This window comes from Coregonus lavaretus, assembly GCF_964263955.1.
Source record: "Coregonus lavaretus genome assembly, chromosome: 10".
Taxonomy (NCBI): Eukaryota; Metazoa; Chordata; class Actinopteri; order Salmoniformes; family Salmonidae; genus Coregonus; species Coregonus lavaretus.
In genome coordinates, this window is record NC_139997.1 from 12,194,008 (window position 1) to 12,207,905 (window position 13,898).

Consider the following 13,898-nt stretch of genomic DNA (forward strand, 5'->3'; position numbering starts at 1 on the left):
TGAATTTGAAGCAAAAAATATATTGATGTAGGGGATTAACCTGGATAAATAAAGGATATTAAAAATAATTGATAACAAAACAATCTCACAGACAGTCATACCTGGAAGGCCTCTGTGGATGCTGTGGTGGAGTCGTCCCAGACCACGCTAACCTGAGCGGGGACGGGGTGACCGTGGTCCGTGACCACACGCAGGTGGGGCGTGTTCACATACACGGTCACCACTGACGTGCGGTCCTGCTCCGTGGGGTTGTAGACGACCACAGACCTGAGGGAAAAAGAGCAGTTGGTACAAGCTGCTAATGTTTTGATCTGATAAGTCTGAAAGTACAGACACATATCCAAACAAAACTGTTCAACCTGACCAGACTATAACTTCCTGTACTTTTTCTAAAACATATTTGGAATATGAAAGGGGTCATAATATCAGCCAGAATGTTGTGAGGGAAAAGGAGGACGGCGACATACCTAGGCTGTGAGCTGATTTTCAGAATGGTTTTTTGAGGCAGGGCATCTTGAGCAGGCTGGATGTCATCCTGAGAGACATTTGCATGAGAGTGAGTTGATTTGCAAAATAACACAAATCTGGTGTAGCTACAATTATTTGAGACACATTTGAAAAATGTATTTAATTTTGTTGTTGTGGTATTGGCTGCCGCTTTTGGGAATATATGACGCTATTTAAGCGTCTAAGGCTCATTCACTTCCTAATACAAATTTCATTAGGTTTGGGTGAGTGAGATTCATATCAAGCGTCTTTTCAGCTGCTGTAGCAAAACGAGGAAGTGGAAGAGGTTACATTGCTCTGAAAATTGATGTTGACTTCCTGCCTGGGCAATTTGCATATTAAAATCCTGATGTTGTGCTTCCTTGAGGGATTTTGTCGAAGGTAGGGTGTGGTAAATAAACATTTCAAAAGGTAGCTAACTGCATGCACTTCACTCACTGTACCACCACCATCAACTGTCACCCTTTGAAAATCAATCTACTATCTGAAAATGTTGCTATGCACAACCAACACCCTTGTTTCAACACCGAAATTAAAACACCAAAGCTATTTTTACTCACCATTTGAAGAAAGGCCTTTGACGGATTATGACTGTATGCACTTTTGTCCTTTAGCACCAGCCAGTGAGCGGAGTTGACAATCACTTGTTTCAAATTAAAAATGGAATGAAACAACCTGAGAAGAGAGAATTGTTCTTAGTAAATGCCCAGAGGCTCAAAGCTCTGAGTCAAATAGTGTTTCACTTTCATTCAAACAATGTCTACGTCCCGACACTGGATTTAATCACTAAACCATGTCAGTGCAATCCATTTAACTCGTGATGAATCAGTGTGTCCATGTCTACACTGCATCTCTCCCAATCAAATAAGACGATGAAAACAAATAAAACAAGTAATAAAACAGAGTGATACCTGGTACCGTAGTCGATCACCACCAAGTCCTTGCCGGTGCCTGTGATGGCGTCATGGTGCTGGAACAAGCCCAGGTTCCTCCTGGCTTCAGTGAGCAGTCTGTTGTTCTCCACAGCTGGGAAATCATTCAGCTTCCCAAACCTCTGAATATTAGCCAGGGTCAGGGAGTAAAGGATCTCAGCTGCCCTGAAGGACAGACAAAGGGAATAGTTATTTTCTTCACATGAGTTTGCCTTTCCATGGCACCAAGACAAAGATAGACATGGGTCGTGTTCATTAGGTAGAAATGATTTAAACGGGGAGGTGGCATGTAATTTGAATCTGAATCTGAATTTGACCAATAAGAACACATTTTTTCCCCGTTGCAAAACATTTTGCTACATCGTGCACTCCTGAGCACGACCCATGTTCACTCATTTCAGTGCATTCAGTGAAGTGAGAAATAGTTGTTGATATATGGGTTCATCATGGACCAAGAGATAAGTAAAGTACTCCAAATTGACTACAGTTGGACATCTCCAGTATTTGACTGCAATCAGAGTCTCAGCTTGTGTTATTGAACCCATTTAACCCCGAACTACAACAATGAAAACTGAGCTGCTCGGCTCACAAAATAAGAGATTTTCTCATTATCCCTAAAGTATCAAGGAAAACAGCTGGCAGATGAGGCTTTTCTTAAACTACTCCAGCCTTGTGAAACAAACTGTTAGTTGCTATCAGGGAATCAGAGACAACCACTGTTACAATTTCTAACAGCCCTGCCACTTGTTTTGGTATAGAGCTGAGGGATGGAACTGGAAGAATCAATGTAAGCACTCTTAAAGCCATAGGACAGTTTTTTACTACTGTGTATCTTGTTTACAGCTTTTTCTCTCGATATTTGATTGCGCATCTTGATAATCGTACTATGTCCTATGTGTCTGACTGTGTCCTTCTAGATTGACAATAGCAGAGCAACACCTCTTGATTGTGGCAGTATCTCTAAGAAAATCATGTTTTAACACAAAAACCAAAATATTTGATCAATCTAAGGACAATCATGTACCTATCTCTAAGTCTTTGAGCAAGAACAGGACTGGGGAGCCCTAGGATTTCAATGCACTGACTGCATCTTGAGAGCTTCTCACATAAAACAATACACTGAGGCGACTGACCCAAATGCACCGTATAAAAAGCCAATAGTTCTGCCTCCTTTCACAGAGAAAAACATATTTACAGAACGAGACAATGACCTTGAAGGGAACATCTCTTTCAGAGAATTGAGGAGGATAGCAGGCAGACGTACATCTATACCACATACTGTGCACAGTCCTGTTTGCAGCTTGAAAGCAGTCACTGGTTGAGTGCCAAGACTAATTTAACAACTGTTTTGTGATTAGCCATCTCCCTTCCTATATTTAGACACCATCAAATGCAAATACGGTCATGTGTTTGAAGAAAATCCACGAATCCATCCACACAGTATCTGTTGGTGTACTGAATCTAACAAAAACGTATTTCTGTTATGAAGTTGAACCATTCAAGCATAACAATAGATATTGGGACCTCAGCAGGACAGAACAGATTCAAAGTTCAAACGGATTTAAACTTTCTCTGCTGAAACTTTTCTCATGTGGTCTTTCTCTGCTGAAACTTTTCTCACGTGGTATTTCTCTGCTCTGGGCAATGGTGTGTGAGATGCTGTGTGTATTTGGGGTTCTGGAGTTTGGTCTGTAATGAGGGCTGTGTCTGTGGGGGCTCACAGTGAGACAGTCTGTGGTGGAGAGGGGGGGACCCCAGTGTTGAGGCCCCAGGGCCCTACCTGTGCTGCTGGTTAAAGGCTTTGTAGACACTGGGGCCTGGGGCAGGGGAGGAGACACTCACTACTGCTCTACTACTGAGTCTGATCAAAAACAATGGTGCACGCACACACACACACACACCTCTCATCCACAGTCATCTCTGTGTGCTTAGTTCCTGCACTGACCACTTTGACACTCTCACACCAGGGATCCTGTTAGATTAGGCCTTTATCTCAACAGTCAAAACAAAGGAAATCGATACCTGCTGAGAACACAGTTCTAAACACGGTGACTGAGGGTCTTTACCCCGTATCGGTAGAAAGTAGCGAAACTTTTGGCCAGAAGTTTGGGTACCTGGTAATTTTAGTTGTAGAAGAAACACTTGACTAGAAGATACCAGGAAGACTAGCGGTTGCCAAGGCGTCAGTTCATGGGGAACCAAATAAAGAATACTGTAACCCAATCAAAGACATGGTGAAACTAATCCACTGTGCATTATAAACAGATCATTGATTGGAGAAATTTTTATTTTTTTTTACATTTGAAGCGACTGAGATAGCCCATAAATAAAACGTGAATAAAAACCACATCTCCAACTGGGCCTGATTATAAAGGCTTGATTAAAATAATATGATTGTTGAAAGAAAAAATTGCATTTTTAATTACATGTTTCTCACCAACTACTCTTGCATATTGATGAATATAAATCCAATAAAATAGTCAAGTTAGGTCTTCTCACTGCAAAGTGTTTGCCACAGTTGATGAAGAAAGAAATGAAAGACAATCTAATGGTCCACCATCTAGTAACCTCAAACACTGATCAGACAGACTTGACTTGAATACCTTTTTAGTTAGCACTAGCCTTTATCCTTCATTCACAGTCACGGGGGGGGGGGGGGGGGGTCGTTGCCTTTGATCCAGTCTGTTTCTTTCTTTAGTAAAGGTTTGTTAGATTCATTTGTATTTTAAGAATAATGACTAAAGGATTTCACCCCAAATACAGTATAAATGTGTGAACGGTGTTAAGAGTTATAATGTAGTGGCAACCCACTAACAGAGGGGGGCGGGACTAAACATTCCAGGGTGAAGGGGACTGAGAAAACGGGTAAAAAAAAGCCTCCTAAAGGTGGGCGGAGCAAAGTGCCTTTGTGTGTCAAGGGGTATAAAGCTGTATGTATGGGTTTTGGCGGCAGAGCTCTCCATGATTAAAAATACAGATCATTCTTGCTGGTTGTGGACCTTGAATCATTTATGATTAAAACCATAGCCTTACAACCCCTGGTAATGATTCAAGCTTAGGTTGAATTAGAGATAGAAATTGACAAGGTTTCTGTAGCAAGTTATTGTTTATGTGGTGGGGGAGTTAGCCCCATGCACAACCCCCAACCTGCAGGGCCAGAGACTGCTTGGTCTGCCTCCTACCCTTCAACCTGTCTGGCTTGGTTGCACCGGCTGGGGGTTTAAGAATAGTTAATAGTTAACAATAGTTATTAATCAATAGTTACATATCGCGATATTATTTTGGACAATATTTTATCGATACTTTGACTCCAAGTATTGATTTGTAAGGCAACGTTAGCTAGGTAGCGTTAACTAGGGCTAGTCGGCTGTAATTTTCATCCTATAGCTTGTTCTTCTACACAAAACATTAAAGCAATTGTCTGAGGATGATGCTTGACCATTTGAAATAAAAAGAAAACGGGACAGTTGGATGAAAAAGCTTTAAATAAAAGATGAAATCCAGGCATGACACATGATTGCGCAAAACACAGGGCCCTAGATGATGACTGTTATGGGAGTTGACCGCTATTCACATACATAGACAGGGTCTGTAACGCCAGCGGGATCTCTCTCTGCATAGATAAACAGGGTCTGTAACGCCAGTGGGATCTCTCTCTGCATAGATAAACAGGGTCTGTAACGCCAGTGGGATCTCTCTCTGCATAGATAAACAGGGTCTGTAACGCCAGCGGGATCTCTCTCTGCATAGATAAACAGGGTCTGTAACGCCAGTGGGATCTCTCTCTGCATAGATAAACAGGGTCTGTAACGCCAGTGGGATCTCTCCCTGCATGCGTCTTCTAGGCGTAGATGACATGACTCTACAGTCTAGGACAGGGGTGTCGAACAGCTTTAGCCCCGGAGGCTGCATTCATCCTTCAACAATTGGACCCTGCCCGCGGGCCATATGTTTGACACCCCTGGTCTAGGGCATTGCGTTAGAAGACATGCAGGAAACTGACAGTTCATTTTGGGTTTACTTGCATGTAGTACCATGTAGCTCATTTTAATTTACTTTACTGAAATGCTGTTAATTTAGATTTTAGCAGACGCTCTTATCCAGAGCGACTTACAGTTAGTGGGTGCACACATCTTTCATACTGGCCCCCGTGGGAAACGAACCCACAACCCTGGCATTGCAAGTGCCATGCTCTACCAACTGAGCTACAGGGGACTATGTTTTTACGTTTGCATTCGTTTCATTCCCTCATTAGTGTATATACAGTGCCTTCATTAAAATTAATCACAACCCTTGACTTTTTCCACATTTTGTTGCGTTACAAAGTGGGATTAAAATGAATGTACGTTTTTTTTTTATTCAACGATCTACACAAAATACTCTGTAATGTCAAAATGGAAGAAAAATGTGAACTTTTAAAAACATTTATGGAAAATAAACACAAATATATTTTGATTAGATAAGTATTCAACCCCTTGAGTCAATACATGTTAGAATCACTTTTGACAGCGATTACAGCTTTGAGTCTTTCTGGGTAAGTCTCTAAGAGTTTTGCAAACCTGGATTGTACAATATTTGCCCATTATTATTTTAAAAAATCTTCAACCTCAGTCAAGTTGTTTGTTGATCATTGCTAGACAGCCATTTTCAAGTCTTGGCATAGATTTTCAAGCCGATTTAAGTCAAAACTGTAACTAGGCCACTCAGGAACAATCAATGTGGTCTTGGTAAGTAACTGAAGTGTATATTTGGCCTTGTGTTTTAGGTTATTGTCCTGCTTAAAGGTGAATTTGTCTCCCAGTGTGTGTTGGAAAGCAGACTGAACTAGGTTTTCCTCTAGGTCTTTGCCTGTGCTTAGCTCTATTCCTTTACTTTTTATCCAAAAAAACTCCCTAGTCCTTGTCGATGACAAGCATACTCATAACATGATGCAGTCACCAACATGCTTGAAAATATGAAGAGTGGTACTCAGTGATGTGTTGTGTTGGAATTGCCCCAAACATAATGCTTTGTATTCAGGACAAGTTAATTTCTTTCCCACTTCTTTTTGTAGTATTACTTTAGTATATTTTTGGAATATTATTATTCTGTTCACTCTGTCATTTAGGTTAGTATTGTGGAGTAACTACAATGTTGTTGATCCATCCTCAGTTGTTTCCTATCACAGACATTTAACTCTGTAACTGGTTTAAAATCACCATTGGCCTCATGGTGAAATCCGGTTTCCTTTTTTTCCCTTTACCCATCAGCCAATAGGTGCCCTTCTTTGTGAGATATTGGAAAATCTCCCTGGTCTTTGTCATTGAATCTGTGCCTGAAATTCACTGCTCGACTGAGGGACATTACAGATAATTGTATGTGTGGGGTACAGAGATGGGGTAGCCATTCAAAAATCATGTTAAACACCATTATTGCACACAGAGTGAGTGCATTCAACTTATTATCTGACGTGTTAAGCAAATCTTTACTCCTGAAGTTATTTAGGCTTGCCATAACAAAGGATTTGAATACTTATTGAATCGAGACATTTTAGCTTTTCATTTGTTATTAATTTGTAAAAAATAATAAACATAATTCCACTTTGACATCATGGGGTATTATGTCTAGATCAGTGACACAACATCTAAATGTAATCAATTTTAAATTCAGGCTATAACACAACAAAACATGGAAAAGGTTAAAGGGTGTGAATACTTTCTGAAGGCACTGAGTATACCAAACATTAGGAACACCTTCCTAATATTGAGTTGCCAAGAAACTGTATATCCCCCCTACCTTGTCACAACACAACTGATTGGCTCAAACGTATTAAGGAAATAAATTCTACAAATTAACTTTTAAGAAGGCACACCTGTTAATTGAAATGCATTCCAGGTGAATACCTCATGAAGCTGGTTGAGAGAATGCCAAGAGTGTGCAAAGCTGTCATCAAGGCAAAGCGTGGCTATTTGAAGAATCTCAAATCTCAAATATATTTTGATTTGTTTAACACTTTTTTGGTTACTACATGATTCCATATGTGTTATTTCATAGTTATGATGTCTTCACTATTATTCTGCAATGTAAAACATAAATGGGTAGGTGTGTCCAAACTTTTGACTGGTACTGTATGTATGTATGTATGTATGTATGTATGTATGTATGTATGTATATGTATATGCAGGGGCGGTGTTCATTAGGGCGATATGGGCGACGCACTGCCAAACGGGAAAAGGAAGGGATTTTTTTTCTAATCAATTATATCACGGCAACAGTAGTTATCAGTGTTCTAATCTAGACGTCTGATCTGCCACTAAATGTCCAATAAGGCTAAAGTCGTGCTTCAAATGGCCCCGCCCCTTTTGGGGTGATTTCAGTCAGGTTGAAAATCGCCCAGGAGTCTCTCATAGACTCTCATGTAAAATCTTTTTTTTTTCAAATATCAGAGCTTTCAATAAAATCTCTATGGGTTCCGGGAGGGCTTGCACTTACGCGCTTTCGTCATACGTAACAAAAGCTCCTGCTTGCTTGTTGTGAATTATGCTCAGGTGCACATATTTCCAATTCAACCATGAGGCCTTTTTGAAGCAAGTAATGTGTATATCAGTATTGACTTATATGCTGCCCCTGTCTTCATGTTGTTGCTGGACATATCTTTTTTAAAATGTGTGTAGGTCACCTAAATCATCAGAAAAATTGCCCCCCCTGAGAATTTTTTCAGGAGCCGCCACTGTGTATATGTATATGTATATGTATATATATATATATATATATATATATATATATATATATACACACACACACACACACACACACACGTTCAAAAGTTTGGGGTCACTTAGAAATTGCCTTGTTTTCGAAAGAAAAGCACATTTTTTGTCCATTAAAATAACATCAAATTGATCAGAAATACACTGTAAACATTGTTAATGTTGAAAATGGCTATTGTAGTTGGAAACGGCTGATTATTTATGGAATAGGCATACATAGGCGTACAGAGGCCCATTATCAGCAACCATCAGTCCTGTGTTCCAATGGCACGTTGTGTTTGCTAATCCAAGTTTATCATTTTCAAAAGCTAATTGATCATTAGAAAACCCTTTTACAATTATGTTAGCACAGCTGAAAACTGTTGTGCTGATTAAAGAAGCAGAAGCAAAAGCTGATTAAAGATAGCCCTATTTGGTAAAAGACCAAGTCCATATTATGGCAAGAACAGCTCAAATAAGCAAAGAGAAATGACAGTCCATCATTACTTTAAGACATGAAGGTCAGTCAATCCTGAACATTTCAAGAACTTTAAATGTTTCTTCAAGTGCAATCGCAAAAACCATCAAGCGCTATGATGAAACTGGCTCTCATGAGGACCGCCACAGGAATGGAAGACCCAGAGTTACCTCTGCTGCAGAGGATAAGTTCATTAGAGTTACCAGCCTCAGAAATTGCAGCCCAAAAAAATGCTTCACAGAGTTCAAGTAACAGACATCTCAACATCAACTGTTCAGAGGGGACTGTGTGTATCAGGCCTTCATGGTCGAATTGCTGCAAAGAAACCACTACTAAAGGACACCAATAAGAAGAAGAGACCTGCTTGGGCCAAGAAACACGAGCAATGGACATTAGACCGGTGGAAATGTGTCCTTTGGTCTGGAGTCCAAATTTGAGATTTTTGGTTCCAACCGCCGTGTCTTTGTGAGACGTGGTGTGGGTGAACGGATGATCTCCGCATGTGTAGTTCCCACCGTAAAGCATGGAGGAGGAGGTGTTATGGTGCTTTGCTGGTGACACTGTCTGTGATTTATTTAGAATGCAAGGCACACTTAACCAGCATGGCTACCACAGCATTCTGCAGCGATACGCCATCCCATCTGGTTTGGGCTTAGTGGGACTATCATTTGTTTTTCAACAGGACAATGACCCAACACACCTCTAGGCTGTGTAAGGGCTATTTTACCAAGAAGGAGAGCGATGGAGTGCTGCATCAGATGACCTGGCCTCCACAATCCCCCGACCTCAACCCAATTGAGATGGTTTGGGGTGCCCAGCAACGACTCTAGTCTAGATAAATAAATCATCTATGTTGCTTGGTCTATTGTTTGGTCAATTGACAGCTAAATTGGCATTCCCTCGTGTACACTGCAACCTTAACCAGACATCCAATCCAGTGCTTACGGTGATTCACTTTCTATGTTGAAACTGTACACCTTTTACAAAATAAATGTAATCTGTGTTGGATGATTATTGAAATGAAACAATAAGTTGCAAATAAGAAATAACGAAGGACCAATAAGTTGCAGAAAAGAAACTGTATGTGCTCCTACCTGAGGTGTGACTCCAGCAAGCGGTCCAGGCGTTTGTAGAAGGGTCGGGAGGTGAAGTAGCCGCTCCAGTAGTGGTCATCTCGGTCTGCGTATGTGAAGAAGTCTCCGCTGACCACCGGTAAAGAGGGACTATCGTGACCGGGGTGTATGGCCGACTTACGAAGAGCATTGAAGTAATCAGAGATGGTGCCGAACTGAGCCTAGAACAGAATACGTCAGTTGGAATATAAAGCAAATATATGGTAGAGTACCTGAGAGACAAACTTAAAATAGATCTATCAATAATGTAGGGTAGTTTATGCTGTAGGGTAGTTTACTTTTCTGCTTTATTGAGAGCAGTGTACTATTGCAATAGCTGGACACAAAAAAATATTTCAAGAAGGGCAGGAACTAGGGAGCCAACAAAACACACCATTACACTATCGGGCATCAGTCATTCCAATTATGCGCTGCATCAAAACCTTAAACCCCACCATCTTCCACCAATGCAAACTCAATAAACCTGAAATAAAGCTGGCAGCCGGAAAGGGAAATGGCTAAACAAAACTCCACTCCTGCATATTCACGCAACATTCCAGTGCCCAAGTCACAAGTCACAAGTCAGACCTTGACATGTAGTTCTAGATGAGAGTTCATGTAGTCAAAGAGCTTCTGGTAGTTCTGGAACTGCTGGTCCCACTCCAAGGCCTCTGTGTAGCGGAAGTCGTCCCCTAGGGGGACCATCACAACCTTGGTTCGGAACAGCTTAGACTTCTTCCTGTACTGGTCCAGCAGTATCTGAACCCTAGGGATCATGGGAAAAAGAGTTGACTACTACAACGGATTCACAATTTCTCATGACATATTAAGCTGTAAATGTCAACAAAAATGTGTGTGTGTGTGTTCGTGCATTGCGTGCGTGCACACATGTGTGGAGAGGGGTTGCTTGTGTATTTCCATATGTTACTTTTTAGACTTTTAATGCCTCCCAATTCACTAGTCCAACCCTTGTCCATCTGCCTCTATCTGTTAGGGCCATGTTGTGTAATCAGACAACAAGGGAACACTGGGTGCAAACAAGTTCCTCTTGGATTTGGTACTGTGTCAGAAAGTCCACTTATCATCACAGCCTTCTGTTAGAAAAATAAACTATCTTCTGTTAGCAAACAGAGGGCATATGAAATTCCTATTACCACAACAGATTATCCTACAGTGGCATCAATGTTTTATCTTGTTCATACAACATGTTTCATCCTTGTCTATAACACCATCACACTGAGGACACCATAACACGGAGACACCATAACATCATCACCATGGAGAGAATGTGGACTGTCTGTTTACCACATAAACCAGTGTTTGTAAAACTTTTCTGTACTAGGGAGAGGCAAGCCTTAAAGGCAAGACTTAGTGACCTGCTTTGCTTTTGTCGTGTTTCAAAGTCAAGTTTTTGTTTTTACTGTGAGCCTCAAGCCAAAGACAATTTCCTGCCTCATGTAAATGCAATGGGACAATAAAGATTTTTGAATTTGAATTTTGTATTTCACAGCCAAGTCCAGTGGTTATAGCATAATAATAATAATAATACAGTATATATCATTCTCATTCCATTTCTATCTGATTGGTCACCTCTGTTGTACGTTCCCATCCGTGATTGGCTGAGGGGGGACCCTCCAGGGACAGCTGACCCGCCCACCAGGAAGTCTTTTGAAGTCAAACTGGCAGCAGATCTTGGGGTCGGGACCACACGTGTGGGGAACATCGTAACTGTAAAAGGGCATCATGTGGCATAGAATGTCTGTGCTGGAGGCTGGGTCTGCAGACAGATAGAACATGAAATAGAGCATTCTGATATTTCTTCATTTCCTCAAATTTTCTTTTTTGGATGTGTGTATTGTTTTGTATTGTTAGGTATTACTGCACTGTTGGAGCTAGAAACATAAGCATTTCGCTGCACCTGCGATAAAGATATGTGTATGCGAACAATACAATTTCATTTAAAATAGAATAAAATAGAATATTAAAATAGAATATAGAATAGATGTATATTTTCTTACGGGTAATTAATGTGTGGTAGTTGCATTTGACAGTACAAAGACAACATTTCAGAACGTGGACTGTAAACATATAGCTAGCATGTGATTACATTTCTATCTCAAAGAGACTGGCCATGGCATGCATGCAGTATTCAAAAGTACTAACATTTATACCTTATTAGAAATAACAACTCATGCCTGGTCGATGATAATTATATAAAATAACTTTGGTGGATATAATCTGATCTGGCATTGAACCGATGACTAATTGGCTATGGCCAAGAGAGAAATCCTATTTGTCCAGCAGTGGAAGGGGTCCACTTCCTGAGCTAGAGCACCCTGTCATCTCCCACATTGCACGTTTCTAGCCATGCTCTCTACTATGCCACAGGATGTCTGCCTCTCAAAACAACAGCACAGAGAGGCGTTTCCAACCACTACATCAATGTGGGTTTTCCATGACATGTATTTGACCCCGCATTTGGTCAATTCCATTTAAATTCTAGTCAATTCAGAAAGTAAACCAAATTCCAATTCCAAATGTTCCTCATTGAAAAGTATTGGAAGAGAAGTGGAATTGGAGTTGGAACTTTATTGTACTTCCTGAATTGACTGGAATTGAAATGGAATTAACCCCAACCCTGAAGAGAATATAGAGGGTGAGGAGCATACAGACGATAGTGTTTAGAAATCTTATGTAATATACTGTATTTTAATGTTATTTGACCAGTATAGTGAGTACGTTAGGTAAAATAACATTCTGAGACCAACTGACTGTTATTCGACTATTCCTTCAACTTTCATTTCATTTAAGTCTTCCAACTTAAAAACCACAAGACCTTTACTCATGTAGATAATATATTTGTATATTTCAAAACATTGTCCAGAGACTAAGCTATATCATTAGGGTGTGTATCCCCTTTTGGCCATGTGGTGCCATTCTACCAGTATGGCCAACAAACTGTACTCTACTTTGGCATCAAGAAGTACTCAACTCAACTCTATAACACTGAGAATAACATAAAACACCATAAGAACAGAGCACAAACGGATCTGATCTTTCATCAGTCTGCTATTAAATAATCATAACAGTATTTGATAATTATCCTGACGTAAATAACAACTTGTACAGACAGATGCTCTCTTTGGCATTGCAGACGATTTCGGCGTCTGTCTACCCAGTGAAAAGCATTAATGAGTACTTTATAATTTGGCTTAGGAGTTCGAGTAGTCACACGTTTTTGGACAAAACATCTGGGGGATGGTTGGCTCCATCATGGCTGCATGGAACCACTAACTAACAATGCCTGTTCTGTTACCAATTGCTCCCTGTCACACACACACACATACACACACCCTCTAGTCATGAGGCTGTGGTCTACATTCTTCTTATCAATCAGCATGCTCATCACCAAACCAAGGTTCAAAATGTTTTTCTTTCCTACTGGCCTGGTGCAATGGAACCAACGGAATTGTTGCAAAAGTGCAAACCTGCCCATCTGGCACTCCGATCAGGCTCAATCAAATGCAAATAGAAAGGAATCAAACCCTATTTGAACCCAGGTCTGTTCATTACATGAACTACCAGCCAGACATGTTTAAGCCATGCAGGCCTCAGTCCATACAAGGAGAATCCCTTATACCACAGACGCTATAAGATGAGACCAAGCACAATCAGAGCCTTGAGAGAGGAGCATGCCTTTCTATATGCTTCTCGTGTAAGGCAGGTAGCCTAGCGGTTAGAGCGTTGGGCCAGTAACCAAAAAGTCGCTAGTTCTAATCCCAGAGCCAACAAGGTGAAATATCTGTTGACATGCCCTTGTGCAAGGCACTTAACCCTAATTGCTCCAGGGTCGCCGTTAATAATGGCTAAACCTGTGACCCCACTCTCCGAGCGTTTCTCAGGGGGAGTTGGGATATGCAAAAATTATCCAATATACACTTGCACATGTGTTAAATAGGACTAATAAAAGCACTCAAACTATTATAATTATCTATGGACATGAGAAATCCCTCTGCTGATAGTCTGAGCGGCTCAATACTGAAGGCTGTCGCTTATCCTAGCGCTGTTAGTTACACAAGCTGACTGCCCAGAGTTCAACACAGGGCATCAAACCATCCACATCATCTGTCACACCAAATAT

The 13,898-nt window shown here is 40.8% G+C and overlaps 1 protein-coding gene across 3 annotated transcripts in view; it reads right to left on the reverse strand.

Annotated features, from left to right (window-relative positions):
• The window catches only part of LOC311136540 (alpha-mannosidase 2-like), a 57,760-nt gene that overhangs the window by 26,387 nt on the left and 17,475 nt on the right, over positions 1–13,898 (reverse strand). For all 3 annotated transcript variants that reach the window (XM_084170705.1, XM_084170704.1, XM_084170706.1), the window contains exons 7-13: positions 11,348–11,534; positions 10,346–10,523; positions 9,740–9,939; positions 1,419–1,604; positions 1,068–1,182; positions 468–535; positions 102–267 (exon numbers count right to left, since the gene is read on the reverse strand). In XM_084170705.1, the coding sequence (XP_084026831.1) occupies positions 102–267; positions 468–535; positions 1,068–1,182; positions 1,419–1,604; positions 9,740–9,939; positions 10,346–10,523; positions 11,348–11,534 (1,100 nt within the window). The remainder of the gene's footprint in view (positions 1–101; positions 268–467; positions 536–1,067; positions 1,183–1,418; positions 1,605–9,739; positions 9,940–10,345; positions 10,524–11,347; positions 11,535–13,898) is intronic.